The sequence below is a fragment of the Ornithodoros turicata genome, chromosome 1 (genome assembly GCF_037126465.1).
Source record: "Ornithodoros turicata isolate Travis chromosome 1, ASM3712646v1, whole genome shotgun sequence".
In the NCBI taxonomy this organism is placed as follows: Eukaryota; Metazoa; Arthropoda; class Arachnida; order Ixodida; family Argasidae; genus Ornithodoros; species Ornithodoros turicata.
The window spans coordinates 4,818,670-4,837,861 of NC_088201.1; the positions used below are offsets into that span (position 1 = coordinate 4,818,670).

Genomic DNA, 19,192 nt, shown 5'->3' on the forward strand with positions numbered 1-19,192 from the left:
TAATATGAGAGGATGAAATAATGGCGAGCGCGAAGGCGAAGACATATAGGTCGGAGTTCTGTTTCGGAATCTTCGAGAGCTTCCACATCATCGGTTTTAACCGTTAAATTAATTTCGAGAGGAAACCCAGTAACGGCAGGTTTGAAGCAAAGGCCTCGCGGGTCGGTGCATTTTGGAACAGATACTGTTCTGTCTCTGTTCCAAATATATATCCCCGACCTGAGTTCGTTTCGAGCGTGACTCTGTGCTGGAAAAGAGGCCATCTATAACCATTGCATATTTCTATTCCTAAATGGCCTCATAATGCTGCATTAACACAAAAGACACGGCGAAGGGCGCACCCAAGCGTGCGATAAAGGCGAGCTCGGCCGGCCAGAAAGGAAAATGCGGTGCGCGAGGACCTGGAAAAACGAGAATAGCTGATGAACGAGCAAACAGTCCCCCTCCATCTGCCATTGTCCAACTGCGTTTATTCCGACTTCATATCCGATCTGTCGGCGGAGCAGGCATTGGTGCTAAACGCTTCATAGTCGCCGCATCACTTAGAATCCGGTTTATCAACCATGAATGGTTGAAGGGGGGGGGGGGGACGCCCTTTGACGGGAATGCTCTCATCCGTAACAGCCCGGGGAGATACAAAGCCAGTCTGACTCCATTATTGGATAAATAGGGGAGCTTCTGTCGCCGACGTCCAATCGTATACGGCCGGTCTCGCCACCAATCGGCGATCGAGAATTAGTCCTTCCTAATGGCTCGTCCCGGGGTTCTGTTTGAATTCGAGCACGACGGCGGGGAAGAGTCATCGGTGGACCTTCCTTTAGTCAATCTGCAATTTCGTAGGTGTAGAAATATACTATATACACTCTTAAAAATGAACTTCATCTTATATACACTCTTAAAAATGAACTTCACCACATAGCACACTCCTAGCCAACCATCATCTCGAATGATATCGTTATCTGCCCTGATTTGTTGAAAACGGGAGGCGTACGCCTTTTCTGTGACAATTATGAACAGCATAAGTGTCACAAAGAAGGCGTACGCCTCCCGTTTTCAACAAATCAAGGCAGATAACGATATTATTCGAGATGATGGTTGGCTAGGAGCTAGACGCGTGTTGTGCGGTGAAGCTCATTTTTAAGAGTGCAGGCCTGGTTTTGTGAATCAACCATACGTTTCGTCGTATAGAGCACGGATTTCCTCCATGCACCGGTTATTCATTGGAATTATGATAATGACAACTATCGCTGGCTTAACGTCACGAAACAATTCTGACGCCTTTCGAAGGAAGGGTTGATTTTGACGCCGTGGATATATACACGATTTATTGTTGGAAGTCTCGGAGAAAAATGTCTTGCGGGGGGAGGGGGGGTATTGGAAAAAAATTTTGAAGTTTTTTTTTTAATTCCGTGTTAGCGCCGCGAAGCAACTGTGACTATGAGCGGCGTACAGACGTGGAGAGAGGACAGCAGGAAGGAGTGGGGGACAGTGTGCCTCCTGGGCCGACTTCAAGGGGAACTGGGCCGACATTCGTCCGGAAAGTCTGCCGGAAAGCCAAGGAAAACCTCAGATAGCAAAGCCGGTGGTATATAGGGCTCGAACCCACCACCTCATGGTCTTCAGCACGACACTGGCTACCGTGCCGCTGGTTGGATTTATTTTTGAACGTTTTATTTTTAAATGGTATATATCGGCGTTACCCCCATCTCATCAATTGCGGTTGATGGAAGTCTCTAAATTCCGTCCTAAACAGTACGACCCTACACTCTTAAAAATGAACTTCACCGCATAGCACGCTCCTAGCCAACCATTATCTCGAATGATATCGTTATCTGCCCTGATTTGTTGAAAAAAGGGGGCGTACGCCATTTCTGTGACACTTATGCTGTTCATAATTGTCACAGAAAAGGCGTACGCCCCCTGTTTTCAACGAATCAGGGCAGATAACGATATCATTCGAGATAATGGTTGGCTAGGAGCGTGCTATGAGGTGAAGTTCATTTTTAGGAGTGTATATGGCTGCCATCGAATCGATCAAGTGATCCTGGTGCTGATGTCACGCTGATAGCATGACCATACACCTTTGACGCGACGCGAGCATGTGCGATGTCGTACCCACTCGGCGTAAAATTTCGCCTCGACGCCTTCATCCGTCTTTGGACCCTATATAGAGCTCAACAAGCGATGAACTCAAGTTTTTCACTCGAAGCGAGATAAAGACATCATACACGTCACGTATACTCTCTCACCCAGCAATATTTTGCCGCCGTCCGTAATAAGAAACAGTCGATGACCACTATCATATATCACACGCGGCAAATGCGATGAAAACGACAAAAAAGAAGAAGAAGAAGAAGAAAAAAAAAACGTGGCAGAAAGAGACGCAATTCCGAGCACGACACAGCGCTCCCCGCAGGCTGTGCGACATGCGCCAGGTAATAAAATGGATACTTGTATAACCTATGAAATATTGCATCCTATTGAACTTGTGCGCGGAGCGCTTTCAGCCGTGAAAGGTCTCTCTTTCTTGCGAGATAACTGAAACAGAAATCCGGACATGTCTCTTTTGCGTCCGCGCTCTCAAACTTATCGCACCTTTCAGAGTCTGTACGGTCGCCGTATAACAGAGGGCGCGTCGAGAAAAATGCTGCCCTCCCGGTAAAGAAAGTTTTATTTTTATTATTATTATTATTAATGTTGAGTTAGACACATGTTGAGTATACAGTGAATCCTCGTTATTATGACCACGGTCGTTCCCGAAAATTTTGGTCATAGTAAGGCGCACTCTTAAAAATGAACTTCACCGCATAGCACGCTCCTAGCCAACCACTATCTCGAATGATATCGTTATCTGCCCTGATTTGTTGAAAATGGGAGGCGTACGCCTTTTTTGTGACACTTATGCTGTTCATAATTGTCACAAAAAAGGCGTACGCCTACCGTTTTCAACAAATCAGGGCAGATAACGATATCATTCGAGATTATGGCTGGCTAGGAGCGTGCTATGCGGTGAAGTTCATTTTTAAGAGTGCATGTTGAGTATACAGTGAATCCTCGTTATTATGACCATGGTCGTTCCCGAAAATTTTGGTCATAGTAAGGCGGAATTGTCATATTAACGGGGGGATTTGCAGAGGTTTCACTGCATTGTTCTTCAGGAGTATGGTCGTAAAGCGCGCATGTCAGATTATGGGGGTCATATTAACGGGGGTTCACTCTATAAGAGACACGGGGTGCTAGTATATACGTCCTTGTCCGACTTCAGGTGGAAATGTGCAGGAAAATCCAGGGAGAGCCTCATAACCCTGTCACACGGGCTGTCTTCAACGACCATTGAAACCAGTAACCATTGAAAATGCACGTAGCGCCACCAAGCGTGTAACGCGTCAACTGCTCAAAGAGCATTGGATCCAATGTTTCCTGACAGGTTGGCACGTTACACGCCAGGATGGTGCTACCTGCATTTTCAATGGTCATTGATCTCAATCGTCCTTGAAGACTGCTCGTGTGACCAGGGTATTAGCCATGCAGTCCAGCTCGTAGAAGGAATACGAACGATAAGGAAAGATGTACAGCAAATTGAAAAGGTGTACGAGTATACCATATGTTCTCGTTCACTCCAGGTGTAATTTGACTCGTGAACTTTAATTGATTTCATTTTCAACTTGACGGTTTGAAAATTTCGAAGCGTCGAAGGAATGCTGGTGAAATGTCGCAACGGCAACGAAAAAAGTGCACTCTCCTCAAACGTTCAAGAAGGTGTAGATCATAAATGGCACTATGGAACTAATGGAACTATACGCTACATCCGGGACATAGATTCGTGACCTGATGAGGCGAGCATGTGCCATCGGTATTAAATTTTCGGATATCATAGTAGTTGACGCTACTATACTACGCTGCGCTACGCTATGCTATATAGTCGTTCAATTTTTCTAGATTTATAAAATAGCTAAAACCAGTGCTAAAAACACTAAGAGTAAAACAGGACGCTCTGCAGTTTTGTTCTTATAGTGTTTTCAGCACTGGTTTTAGCTATTTTGTCATGTGTGACCAACAAGCCCAAATTGATACTTTATTCTAGATTTATTTTCCTACCAGCACGGATACGTTTATTAAGGGCATCTTGTGGATACGACGTCAGCAGGCAGTTTCGTTCCATAGCTATAGTAGTTGAAATGTTCTTTTTGAGAACACCCGAACCTTTTTTTACCTCGATTTCTGAACGAATTAAGTGCGGAGGCCTGCAGGTAAAAAAAACAAAAACAATAGCGCAGCGAAAGGTACAGCACACTGAAATTACGTCCGCTTCGCTGGACGTTTCAGCTGCCTGTTTAAGCTGTCCGCTTTGGTGTTTCGAAGGGCGCTGTCAGTGGGAAATCTGCATGTCACCGTATGGTCATGGCTCACTCCCTGAGGATTTGAGACTGTTAACGCCCGTCCTGAGTTAAGCTTACACTGTAAACAACAAAGGTGTGAAGCACTTTCTCGAAATCTATGCGATACGACGATAAATGTAGCGTTTGACATATCCCATCGCAGTGCCTTAGATCATTGAAAACATGTTTACAAATCCCTCGATTTGTGGGCAATTTTTGAGAAATCAGTGGAGCCCTTCATAAATCGAGGGCTGACTGTGTACAAGGACTAATATCGAAGTATAGGGTGCGGCAGTATTTGGTAGAACACGATCCCTGTCTTACCCGTACATAATCCACGTCTATACAACGTCAGAGGGGATGTCACAACATTTTCTACGCTATATTTCTATTCGCTCAAAACCTTGGAATGCAAATGTGAAACGCTATTTTCCATTTATCTGGCACTCACTGGAGGCCAAGTGCCACTAAACCGCGACAAGAAGAGCCTAAATTACGCTGAATTTACCGAAGCATTCAACTACAAGGTGCACTCCAGCCCTACATAGTATAAACGTAGAGGGAAAAATGGCTGAGTGAGCAGCCGGGCTCCTATCTAATAGAAAGCGGGGATTTATGGCCGTCGCCGGCAGCTTTGGCGGCGCGTCATCAAGTCGTTAGGTCATTAGGCGCTTATCGGTGCCAATGACTTTACGAGCACCTCACCTCGAGATTCTTCCTGTCGCATCATACAGCCTCGGGCAATCTTCTACCCGTTTCAGATGCTCATGTTCATGCTCAAGTTTTGTTAGAGCTTGACAATGCGAAGGGGGAAAACGCTGCAGAGTGTTGCACAAAATATTCGCGGAATGTTAGCAGTTTTTTTTTTTTTTTTTTTTTAATGAAAGCGTGCTAGCACGACGGAGCAACAACTGAGCGGCGTACAGATTGGCTGAGGTTTTTCCTCGAACATCCGGCACAGTTCCCCGTGAAGTGAGCCCAGGGCGCCTGATAAACCTCCACCCACCTCTTCCTGCTGTCCATTTGCCGTGTATTCACACGAGCGACATTTCCCGCAGAAGCGGAAGACGCGAAAAAACGTCATAGCTTTCTGAGCGCGAGTGCCCAACGTCCAGTGTTCACGTACACTGCTAACCGTGGGGAATATCCTGCTACGCAGTCACAAGATATTCTGTAGCAGACGACAGGAAAAGGCGCAGAGGGTGTCGTCTGCGAAGTGTCGTCTGCTAAGTGCGCAGTACGCCACTCCCCGCGCTCCGTGTGAACGCTCACATAACACGAGACGGAACTTCGTCTCTGTAAGCAGTGGTTTTGCTTTTTCTTCCACTAGAATCTTCCGTCAGGATGTCGCTCGTGTGAATACACAGTTAACGACATCTGTACAGCGCTCAGAGCTACGGTTGTTTCGCAGTGCTAACGATGAATACAAATTTGTAGAAGCGACTACACGTCCGTCCAAGAACGTTCGGGACATTCCGGCCAAACGCGCGGCACGCAAATACCCTGTCAAATCCCGCTGGGAGCATTTCCGTTCGATTGGACTACTGCTCTAAGGTTAATTATTTCAATGGACACGCGTCAGTGGGCTGAATAGGCCCGTATACCGCTCTCGTCGAACGATTTTTTTCTTGAAGCATCAACCGTATTTACCGAATGACCGGCAGTCGCGTGTTGGGCCAATGAATTGCCTCGGTCAACATCGCGTGTCTCGATGTCGTCGTTCTGATCACGCCATTTGACCCCTTGCAGAAAGCCCACGTGGACCAAGCGCTCTCAAGTGCCCGCTGAGGAAGCACAAGTCGAACCGGAAGCCTCGGACGCCGTTCACGACGCAGCAGCTGTTGTCGCTGGAACGGAAGTTCCGTGCCAAGCAGTACCTGTCCATCGCCGAGAGGGCAGAGTTCTCGTCGTCCCTCAGCCTGACGGAGACGCAAGTGAAAATCTGGTTCCAGAACCGGCGTGCCAAGGAGAAACGGCTCAAAGAGGCCGAGATCGAACGGCTTCGTATGGCCGTGCTCTCCACGGCCAAGCCTCCTCTGCTGCCTTTCTTCCCGGCGCCTTTCGGTCCTCTCTGTCCGCTATTCCTGCCACCTCGACCGCCGTCCTATGTTGTGGAATAAACTATATTCGTGTTCCCCTATATCCGAGAGTGTTGTGTTCTTCCAGGTCTCGCAGCACGCTGAAACAATGTAGACCAAAGTGTTAGGGCATGTTTATGGTCATTTGAAGTGGCACTGCACGCCTCAGAAACAGCAGAAACGAAAAGGAATTATGAAATTTACTTGTAACTTTGACAAAACCCCGAGAGTTCTTCATAGTGCAAGAATTTTTCTATGAACCTTTCCTGCTGTCTTCGAGAACGGAAGAATGGCTAAGGATCCCCTGGCGTCCTACTTTTGAAGAACCTTTTAAAGGTGAAACGTATATGGACAAGCCGAAGAACTTTAAAAAGTTCTTTCTCAAACGGTTAGTTTTCTGTGTGATATAGTAAAGTCGTTGCTTTACGAGCACCGCCTCAAAGGTCGCCTTTCCAGAACTATATATAGTGGACCTGAACTTGGAAGACGTCGTTGCTAGGAGACGGAAGCTTAGCGCACATGATGTCGTCATCTGCACTTTCGCGAACTCTAAGATTGTTCCTTTAGAAATGAAGAGAAACAGATATAATATTCTGCGCATTGAATATTTGACTGACGTCACGCTCTATGACACGAAATAAAGTAAATGCCACTCTTTGAGGCCAGAGTATATAGCCCTGCAGTAAAATTAGATGACAAAATTTTATGTGGCCGGTCAGATAAGCTTCGAGACTGCTTCCTGCAAGACATGCCGATGCAAGGCTACGATTAATGAACAGGATCATTATGCCAGGCATTGGCAGATGGATGAATTATGCAATAGAAACCCTATACTGTCTTTCGAAATTTAACGCAGTGCGTATGCGTTCTAAGAAAAAAAAAATAGAATATATACTCAACGCTTTTGCCATGTTTGTCGCTGGGATCATTCTTATTTTATTCCTATGTATATAGCGTAACGTTTACTATTTTCTTCGAAACGTTTCTTCGAAAAAAAGGGAGCAAAAATTGCTACGCGGGTAAAAATTTGTCACCTTGTTGTTGTTGTTATTATTATTATTTTATCTATCTTATTTATCTATTTATTATTATTATTATTAATCAAGAGCGCTCCGTTCAGTCCCTGTGCCTGGTGGTGATGGTGGGCCATTCCAAAGCAACGGCACCTGTTGCTTGAAAAACGCTCAACATGTACTACATTCTTAAAAATGAACTTCACCTCATAGCACGCTCCTAGCCAACCACTATCTCAAATGATATCGTTATCTGCCCTGGTTCGTTGAAAACGGGACGCGTACGCCTTTTTTGTGACAATTATGAACCGCACAAGTGTCACAAAAAAGGCGTACGCCTCTCGTTTTTAACAAATCAGGGCAGGTAACGATATCATTCGAGATAGTGGTTGGCTAGGAGCGTGCTATGAGGTGAAGTTCATTTTTAAGAGTGTAGAGCAGGCACCTTTCGAAAGCAGTCTTTGAACTAAATTCCTGCGCACCTTTAACATTGTTGCAATGCCAACAGTACACAATTTTCGCTCAATTTGAAAGGAACAGGGTCCGTTGTACAGAAAATGTTGAAAGAAAAAAAAATCATATTGCGTTTCTAACTATTGTACAACCACCATGTTCGCTGCTATTTAGCGGACAATTAAATGTCTTGCAGTTCCTAAACAAATGTTCACAATTGCAGATAAGGAAAGGGAAACCCTGAAGGGTTTGTTAGGCAATGAGGTGTGAGGTTGCTAAGGCTGGTGAACATCTCGGACGGAGCCCTGCGGAACAAGTAGAACATGACAATGAAAAGATGGCTAAGAAGCAAGTGAGCTGGTGAAGTTGGTGCATAATGAAAAACCCCGAGTCTAGGGAACACGAAGGGACAGAAACAACACGAAGTCTCGACTTGAGACTTGAACTCAACTCAACTCTCAACTCAATTGACACTTCACAACAACAACAACGACATCTACTACATGAATGACGAGGTGTTTCACCATACCTCTGTGCATGTGGGTTAATATATGAGTGGGATGACGATGAAAAAGATGAGGCATACACACTCACGCACACACATACATGACACACGCAGGTACGTCGCAACTGATGGGGATAGTACAGGGTGTGTGCAGAAAAACATGACCCGCATTTAGGCACATAGCTTGTTGCCTACCTACCTAACGAACTTCCGGTGGCGCACGATGGCGCATTTATGCGTGCGAAATCGGCAGAAAAATTGTGGAAGCCATACTCAGCTTAAAGAAATACACGGAACAACGGAAACGTCGGCTTCCGTGCATCAGAATAGGGCAACATGGTGGACAACAGGGTGTAAGTGAAAGGTCAACACGGTGGACGTAGTAGAGTTGTGTTCAAGTACCGCTAGGGGAGCTATCGGTGCATAAATGGAAACGATGTCCCGCATGGATGCTCATCGGCAGTACCCCTAGCGGCGCCTGCACATAACTCTCCTGAGACCGAAATGCACTACCATGCACTGTGATGACCGCCCTATTCTAATGCATGGAATCCCATGTTTTCGCGCTCTGTTTATTTTTTTTTTAACGCTGAGTATGGCTTCCATGATTTTTTTCGTAGTTTTCACACGCATAAATACGTCATCGTACGCCACCGGCGGTGCTGACGGTGCTGCACAGAGTTAGAACAAGGACCCAAGATTGCTGCAAGGCTGAGCGGCTTGTTGTTTATACGGGTCAGTTGGGACTGGAGCATTGCTCTCTCCGAACTGTATAGAGGGCAGTCGATGAGGACGTGTTGAATGCTTGCCCCCATGCCGCAGTTGGAACACGAGCTGGTTGCAGCATACCCTATAGACTGTGTCTGAACTGCGGGGTGAAGGCCACATTGAGACGAAGTCAATGCAGAAGGGAGGTGAGACAGCGGGGCAAACGGCCTGGGAGGGAAAACGATAAAGTTGGATAGACGGCGTGCAACAAGGACCTGTCTGTAACGTCCCGGCGATATTGTTGGGACGCCATTGGTTGGATCACCGCCGACAAGGATGCCCTCCTGTCACCACTGGTCCTACGATGTCAACATGGACTTGAGAAAAGCGTATCACTCTCCAAATGGTGATGAACCCCACGTGCAATAGCATTCTAGCGCGCTGTATCAGAACAGCATGTGCCCAACACTAGTCAATCGGTAGAGACATCTCCCTGCAATGGGTCCCCTCCCACCTCGGCATCAGTGGCAGCGAAAAATGGACCAACTCATCCGCTGTATATACATCAGAGCATTAGCCCCAGTTTGCAAACCCCGGGTGACAGCGACAAAAAAAAAAAAAAAATGTTCTCAATGAGATACTACTTACACAGCACCCTGGGATCCGGGACATCCTGCAAAATAATCGACTAGATCTACCGTTGATAGGACTTTCCCACAATACAGAAACCCTGCTCTTTACCTTTCACCTAATCAGTTATTACAAGATTGGCTCCCTGGACAACGCAGACTGCAGACGCTGTCAGGAAACTATCGAACACATCCTGCTTTATTGCGGCGCATATGCTGTGGTGCGGGAAAAATATCTTAGACACTGCATGGAATTGTACTCTGGATGATGTCCTACATCGCAGACGCTTTTTCGCGGAAAGATACTCAAAAAACTCGCAGCTTCGTTTGCTTTCTCCAGGAGTCTGGACTCGCCCAAAGACTATGAGACTATAAGTTTCTTTTCTCGGACTTGTCACCAACCCTGGCAGTGACCGCCCTAGATCTTAACTTTCGGCCATCAGCATTCCAACATCTGTTATCATATCATCTCACCTCAACTTGGCTATACGTGACGCTTACCCACATAAGGGAGGCCAACAACAGCAAGCCGGTCTCGTCGCCACCACCACCGCTATCCTGTTAAGACTAACAGGACTAAGACTACGACTAGGTTAAGACTAATAAACATATCCCCCCCCCCCCCCTGTTAAGACTACTATACAGTTGCGGTGTCAGCACGAAGCAACAACGGAAAGAAGCCATTAGGCTTTCGATAGTAACGTAAACTTCACAGGCTGTGTCCGCTGGGGCGACAACTATAGGGCCAGACATAACATTTAAGCCCACCAGTGTCCAAGCAATGACGTCAGTAACGGCCTGTCGACGAAATGACAGCGAATACTGGTGGCAGGAATGGAACCCACAGCTGACCGACAATCACTCTGTATTCACACGAGCGACATTCACCAGAATATTCCAGAGGAAGATGCGAAAAACGTCATAGCGTTCTGTTGTCCCGTGAGCGCGCGGGCGCTCAGTGTCAACACCATCTAGAGACAAAGCCTGATTGCATGAGCGGCGTGACGTAACAATTAAAAGTCCGCCAATCACGACAGTGCTTTCAGTGGCCGTAGCTAAGGAAACGAGCCGCCATCAGCCGCATGGGCAGCCACTGGTAGCCATAGAACGCTTGTGTTTCAAAATTGTCGGCCGCGATTGGCTGACGTCTTGGCTGGCTGCTGCGATTGGGGGGGTTTTCCTCGGACATTTTCAGACATATATGTCGGCACAGTTTCCATAGAAGTCGGCCCGGGACGCACATTCCCCCATAGGGCGTCAGACGTGACGTTGTCCACCTATGCGAGGCCGACAACGGCCAGCCCTTTCACCAACACGACCATGCACCACCTTGGCGGATGTCTACATGCGAAGGAGTGAGAGAAGGCATTAAGAAGGCCTTCTGTATATCTAGGTGGCGTTGTCAATGGACCCGTTAAGTACTTAGCTACTTCCTTATACACTTTCTCGGGCGCTCAGAGTTTCGTGCTCCTGTGGAGCAGCTATTAAACGGCACTTAGACGCTTGAACACGCTCGCTGTGCAACCGTTGATCCCTTTCTCTTTTTTTTCTACTCTCTCTGCTCTGCTGCGGCCCCACGTCCTGCGTTCGCTTTCTCCGCTTTCGTGGAGAGCATGGTACCCTCTTTTTTCGTGCACCCTTTAAAAGCAGGTGCGTGAAGAGCGCGCTCGCGTACGAAACTCGGAGTGCGGGCGTAACCACTTAACGGTATCTCACGCTCCGGAGCAGCCATTTAACGCGCCCAATATGTCACGTCTTTTCGTGCTCTCCTAACCGTGGGGAATGTCCTGCGGTTGAGCCGCAAGATAGTCCGTATAGCAGGCGACATGGGGCCACGATGTCGTCTGCTATGCGCGCCACTCCCGATATTCCTGTGCCGTGCGAATGCTCAACATGAGACGCAGCGCAACTTCTGCACTCTGAGCAGTTTTGTGCTTTCTCTTCCACTAGAATATTCCGCGGGGATGTCACGGTCAGAGTCGATTCGATTCCCACCTTCGGCAGTCCGCTGACTTTTCGTCAACCGCCGTTCCTTCGACTCGTCCTCATCTTCCACCTCATATACAGTGAACCCTCGTTAATATGACCCCCGATAATCTGACATACGCGCTTTACGACCATACTCCTGGGGAACAGTTTAGTGAAATCTCTGCAAATCCCCCCGTTAATATGACAATTCCGCATTATGACCAAAATTTTCGGGAACGACCATGGTCATAATAACGAGGGTTCACTGTAGTCATTTCTGGGCAATGACGTATGGCCTCGTTGCCTCGCGGTGTACCAATAAAAACGTACCACGCATTTATCCACCAGACGTACAAAAAAAAATTAAGAGAATCGACAAAAAAAAAAAAAAAAAAGAAATCCGTTGACTTTTCATCGGTGTGACCACCCTCCCAGAAGCAATACAACGATTGATCCTCGACGATATGACTGCAGCTCCAGACACGTACGAACTGCAGCCAAAAAGAACTGCCTTCATTCCGGCCAGTGGTCAGCTCAGCGTCTCCCATTAAAGGTCTCCCCTCCCATCGGTGATGACTGGCTTCTTGACACCCAACTCCGATAACTGCGCTCGGGGTTCGTCCCGGAATGACTCCGATAAGCCGGGGGAAGGTCTCGTCGTTTGGGACGCCAATTTACTGTCACTCCTTTGAAAACCTACTCGTCACATTTTTTTTTTTTTTTTTTTTTGTTCGCTCTCTCTCTGCCCCCACCCCCGTTAAGCTTTTGTGCAAACGGTTTTACGCCGAGAAATGCTCGGGAAGAAAAGGCAATTTCGAGCGAGCGCTATCTGAGCGTGTATGTAGCAGCGTGCCGAGATTGGTCCAGGAAGGTTTATATGATGCAGTCGGAGAAAGAACTGGAGAACTGCGAAGAAAATTTAGGCGAAACGAGCTTAGTTCGCGATAAGGAGGTGTTTATGCTATGCCCGGTCTTGGAAAAGGTAGGAAACAAAAATCAAATTTTTTATACTTTTTCTTCTTCTTTTTTTTTTATTTTACGTCAGACGAACTTGGAGACTATATGCTAGCAGTGCTCGAGCAGGCTTCGGGGTCAGCGTATATAATAGACAAACCTATCCGAGAGTTGCAAATCCGGCCAGCATAAAATTGGTTGCCGATATATGAATTCTCCGCGGTGCACGTTAATGTGTGTGTATATGCAAATCTGAGGAACAAAAAGGCAGGCAAAAGTAGTCCAGGAGTAGTAGAGTAAAAAAAAAAAAAAACTGCTGGCGTCACACTTTGGGAAACGAGTACTGCACTCTAAGAAAAAAAGGAGTAAAACGGGGAGTAATTGCACCTTCCACTCCCCTAAATCTGCAATTACTCCCCATTTTAGTCCCCTAACCCGACATTTAGTCCCGACATTTACTCCCCAGGACTGCAAATTGTCACTAAACTTCGCGAATGGTCTCCTGAATGCAACAGTCTACGTAAATATGTGCCCTTGGTCAATTTGAACGACATAAGGCTGTATAACTCGGACAACGTAGCAATTTTCCAGCCACACAGAGTAAGAAACAGTTAGCGCATCTTTCTTCGCAAATTGTGCCCTAGTATGGCGCAAGATTTTATATCACGCGATATATCACAGTTGACGGTTTGCTTCAAAGTATTTTCATGCATGCGCACCAATTATGTACCTGGGACTTTTACAACAGCGCGTGAAATGCGGTCTTCACTCTGTGACATTCATTTACTCCCGTGCATTTACTCCCGAAAGGGACTATTTTTTGTGGCAATGCAATTACTCCCCAAAAGGAGTAAAAGTACTCCTTTTTTTCTTAGAGTGTGGCTGAAATCGGCTGCAGGGGAGAAAGGTAAGTCTACAGTAGAAAACAGAGAGTCGTTTGAGGAAGCAAAACCCCCAGACCTTCGCACATGAAAAGAACACTGATTGATTGATTGATTGATTGATTTTAAAAGAACACTATCCGCACCTCTTTCGGTGGCTCGATCGGTTTTAAGTGGCGTGGATTAGCATATTGAGCCCACATAAAAGATCCCACTGCGCGCTCAGTCTTACCAACCGAGCGTTAAATATAAAGTACACGTACGAACGTAATTTTAAAGCCGCCCTCACCAGATTCTGTCACCAGCTTGTCTACACTAGTTGTGTTCTAATCGGGTTATGTACACCTCGTAAGAATGTTTACACGTGTTGTCCGCATTGATGAGTTGTCCGTGTTGCTGCACTCGAGTTTTTCACGCTGTTGTAAGTGAAATTGTTACTGTAAATCACTGAAGCAGACCCGCCACTAGCAAACTGCTATGGGTCTGCACGTGTTCGGTACTTTTACCATTGTCCATTGTCCATTGGCATTCTCTGATGCGTCCTATGCGCAACGATTAGTGAAGGAGCTGTTTCTTCTGTATTTTTTTGATAATTTTCTGTATCCCAGCTGTTTTCTTTTGTTTGCTTGAAAGCATTAGGGAATAGCAAGCCCACACCGTGGCTAACCTTTCCCTTCCCTTTTTTCTTACTTTGCATTAAACATACCCCCCCCCCCCCCCACCATTGTCCATTGTCGCAATAAACAGCCAATTCAATTCAATTCAAAGTAAACGACAAATGTTGCGGCACTTGGCAGCAGAAAATTTCATTGCGTCGAAATAATATGGTTACCGGCTATAGCGAAAGTATAATGCCTGCAGGGAGCTTCAAACAAAACGAGCAAATCCCCTAATTGAAGGCCATCCAGCGAATATATAGATTTCTCGGTTAAAGTGCAGACTATACTGTACAGTCTAGCCGGGGGTCTAGGGACCTGCTGAGGCAGATCTCCATAGCAACCTGGTCGGCCCGCTGCGCCGTTATGAAGCGGGCCGGGCTGTCAGAAAGGGGGGCTCAGGTGACGAGCTTTATCGAGCCGGAAGTGCGTCACGGGCGGCGGAAGCCCCGTTTCTAATGAATGGAACGGAGATGAGGGTGGCGCGCGCGCACCGACACATACTGACACCTTATCGGCGACCGGCCGCGGGAGCTCCGGACGATAAGACCTTTTGTGCCGGCGCTGAATTAATAGCTCTATTACGCTTTGTGCTTCCCGCCGACTTCATGACGGTGGCGCTGCTTGTGGTCTCCCCGGGATTAGAGCGAGCTTTAACTCGCGGGTTAACGCGCTTATCCGCCTTCCCCCGGCGCTCAATAATGTGGCATATGCTCCCCCCCACACGAGGGATTAGCGTCATGGGAACCTGACTCTTTACAATTAATATCCGCGGATATGGTGCATCCGTCAGTGGCCGCGTAAACGCTTGTCGCATATTGGTCGCTGTTGGTGGTGGTGGTGGCCGGAGGTCCCCCGGATATTATTGCTCGGGATGCGTTTAGGGGGGTTTGTCGTAAATGGGAGACCGAGTAGGACGGGCGAGAAGAACGCTTTTTGGAGTGCTCGTAATTGTATGCGTAACGGAGATTACACTAATAACTAATACTACTAATTAACTAATTAATTACTATTAATATTAACTAATATTACACTCATAAAACTCGAGTACTTTTTTGCAGACGACATTTCAGTCGCGGCGTGGCTGTCGTCTGCGTCGCAACTGTCGAGATGCTGGATGGGGTGTTGCGACCTGGAAGACTTGGGTTTAGGTTCTAGTTAAAACACATTTGTGTTGTGTACGCGTAAAGCTCCGAAGCTCATTCCTGATAAAATCACAGTGCATATACTATGAAACGTGCGATCCCCGTAATGAAAGCAATGCAAATGGCGGCGTTTTGCGGTGCAGTTGAGATGCTTCTTCTCAGATGTCGGCGGGAGAGGCACCCTTTCTATACTGCATATCTAACCCAAAACGGCTTATCTAAATAGGTCGAAAATTACACCACGATATTCTTTACCTATTCAAAATCGGACTTGGAGTTGAGGATCATGCAGTTGACGATTTTTGAGCGGTATTTTTCCCAATAAAGCGCGTTGCGCGGGTAATATTTCTTTTTAAGGTCACTCCAACTACAGTGAACCCTCGTTATTATGACCATGGTCGTTCCCGAAAATGTTGGTCATAATGCGGAATTGTCATATTACAGTGAACCCTCGTTAATATGACCCCCGATAATCTGACATACGCGCTTTACGACCATGCTTCTGGGGAACAATGCAGTGAAACCTCTGCAAATCCCTCCCGTTAATATGACAATTCCGCATTATGACCAACATTTTCGGGAACGACCATGGTCATAATAACGAGGGTTCACTGTAACGGGAGGGATTTGCAGAGGTTTCACTGCATTGTTCCCCAGAAGCATGGTCGTAAAGCGCGTATGTCAGATTATCGGGGGTCATATTAACGAGGGTTCACTGTGTATGACCGGATTACACAAGTTGAAACCATGCTGGTGTGAGGAAGACGGTTCACAGGTTCTCATTCTCTAATGTTGTACTGGCAGGTGCTGTACACACACATCACCGGCGTAACCCGGAATAATTGCGGCACTCCACGACTGCGCAATCGGCATAGAGATCAGCTTGCCGCATCTTCCTTGATGACGGTGCAAAAATCGATGCAAGAGACTGATGTTGAGAGGCGCATTGTGTCTTTTGTCGCGCGTCGCTCGTCAACTACCCGTTTTGCTCGCTCAATAAACAGCGATTTGTCGACTCCGTATTGCACTCTGTGTATTGCCACACCGTGGATGCATATGCGGTGCGCTTGCAGATAGCACCATGATTACTTCACGTGTGCTTCGAAATAAGGACATGACTCAAAAGGAATGTATCGACGCAAGATACGAATTCGATGAAATCGCAGGCGGCGGAGAAGAGCCAGATGAACGACGTGCACGCTATCGGTTTTACGATACAGGCAACTCAATAAAGGAAACGTTCGAGTGCGGATGGCAGGTGCTTTTAAAAACGACAGTCAGTCCGGCGCGGAACTAAATCAGCGACTATATTGGCTCGCAAGCGAAGAAGTCGTCTGCATGTTCAGAATCAAGTGAGTATATACCACGCGACGCGTTCAACAAGAAACTCAATCTTGGATATAGCACTGAAGAATTTGCAACTGCAAATATACGAGTGCAGGTGAAAATGTATACTGTTGTGGGGACAGGGTTAGCTAAAATCTCCTGTCAGTAACTTCTTCGTCCCATATATGACCTCTGTTGCGCTCGAAAGTGTGGTGCCAATACACTCTTAAAAATGAACTTCACCACATAGCACGCTTCTAGCCAACCATTATCTCGAATGATATCGTTATCTGCCGTGATTTGTTGAAAACGGGAGGCGTACGCCTTTTTTGTGACAATTATGAACAGCATAAGTGTCACAAAAATGGCGTACGCCCCCGTTTTGAACAAATCAGCTAAGATATCGATATCATTTGAGGTGATAGTTGGCTAAGAGCGTGCTATGCGGTGAAGTTCATTTTTAAGAGTTTTCAGCACTCGAAAAAAACTTGGACACGTGGAGATTTGAGATGAGATAATTAAACCATGGAGTGCTGACAGCAGCGTCCCCTACAGTACATATTCACAATGTTAGATTTTTGAGAAAAAAAAATCTTAACGGGTACGGCACCTCAAAGGAATGCTACAACCAAGGAACACTCTTAAAAATGAACTTCACCGCATAGCACGCTCCTAGCCAACCAACATCTCAAATGATATCGTTATCTGCCCTGATTTATCGAAAAATGGGAGGCGTACGCCTTTTTTGTGACACTTATGCTGTTCATAATTGTCACAAAAAGGCGTACGTACGCCTCTCGTTTTCAACAAATCAGGGCAGATAACAATATCGTTTGAGATGATGGTTGGCTAGGAGCGTGCTATGCGGTGAAGTTCATTTTTAAGAGTGTAGGGCCCGGAAATTTAGGCACTAAAAACAATGGAAACGGGCAGGCATTTAGTCCCTCAAGAATACCAAAATAGGCAATAAAATGCAAAAATAGGCACGTTAATCTTGCGCGCTCTTTGGCTTTGTTGGTGTTTCAGAAATGCCCCATCGAGGAAACCTTGCTCGTTTAAAGGCTACGGTATACCATACAAGCTTTGACGTCTAGTACGTGAATGCTGAGGCGTCCTGGAACCACGCTATATCGAATAATACTTTTAGTTCTCCGCCTTGGAAGATCTTGAAAGGCTCAGAGAAGTCACATCTTTCGATCAAATGTACATGGACCCCTTCTAGCAAACCAAGGTACTGAAGGAAACCAAACGAAAATAAAAAATAAAAGAAAGGAACAAAAGGCGCAAACACGCAGAAACAGAAAGCAAAATGCAGCACTCAGCACGAGCCTGAAAGGAGTCGATAAAAAAATGCAGGCAACCCCAAAAATTCCGCATTTAGTCGTTTATAGGCATTTCTAGGCAAATGCCTAAAAATCCGAGCCCTACGTATTACCCGTTGATCAGTTAGGAACGCCTGTGAAGAACACTTCACCTCAACTATCTCTGTAACGATGTGAAGCTAGCTTTACAGGAGTGATGACGTCGCGCATTTTCGTGGAGTTCTGAAATTCTTTAGCTCCTCTACCCATTGTCGAAAAAAGAAAAAAAATCGAAAGGGGGGAAAGTAATTAAAAAAAAAAGAACGTTGAAATAAGTTCGCAACTACACTCTTAAAAATGAACTTCACCACACAGCACGCTCCTAGCCAACCACCATCCCGAATGACAACGTTCTCGCCCCTGATTTGTTGAAAACGGGAGGAGGAGCCTATTTTGAGCCGTGCATAATGGCACAAAATAGGCTCCTCCTCCCGTTTTCAGCAAATCAGGGGCGAGAACGTTGTCATTCGGGATGATGGTTGGCTAGGAGAGTGCTATGTGGTGAAGTTCATTTCTAAGAGTGTACTATACCTACACTGTTAAAACAGAACTTCACCGCATAACACGCTCCTAGCCAACCATCATTCCGAATGATATCATTCTGTACATTCATTTGTTCAAAACAGGCAGGAGGCGCCTATCTGGGACAGGTTATCTTGTCCCAGATAGGCGCCTCCCCCCTCTTTTGAACAAATCAGGACAGAGAATGATATCATTCGGAATGATAGTTGGCTAGGAGCGTGCTATGCGGTGAAGTTCTGTTTTAACAGTGTACACTCTTAAAAATGAACTTCACCGCATAGCAGGCTCCTAGCCAACCATCATCCCGAATGACATCGTTATCTGCCCTGATTTGTTGAAAACGGGAGGCGTACGCCTTTTTTGTAACAATTATGAACGGCATAAGTGTCACAAAAAAGGCGTACGCCTCCCGTTTTCAACAAATCAGGGCAGATAACGATATCTTTCGAGATGGCGGTTGGCTAGGAGCGTGCTATGCGGTGAAGTTCATTTTTAAGAGCGTATGGCACTCATCTTGTACAGAGTTTTCTTCATGACAACTTGCTCATTTACAAACACCATTTCGGTTTCGATTGAAGTGACATCCTAGCTAACGTTCAGTTTTTTAAATTATC

At 46.4% G+C, this 19,192-nt stretch overlaps 1 protein-coding gene across 1 annotated transcript in view; it reads left to right on the forward strand.

Annotated features, from left to right (window-relative positions):
• The window catches only part of LOC135396746 (homeobox protein MSX-2-like), a 42,257-nt gene extending 35,738 nt beyond the window's left edge, over positions 1-6,519 (forward strand). Inside the window, exon 2 of the mRNA XM_064627892.1 lies at positions 6,129-6,519. Within this exon, the coding sequence (XP_064483962.1) occupies positions 6,129-6,499 (371 nt within the window). The 3' untranslated portion in view covers positions 6,500-6,519. The remainder of the gene's footprint in view (positions 1-6,128) is intronic.
• Positions 6,520-19,192: the final 12,673 nt, after the last annotated feature.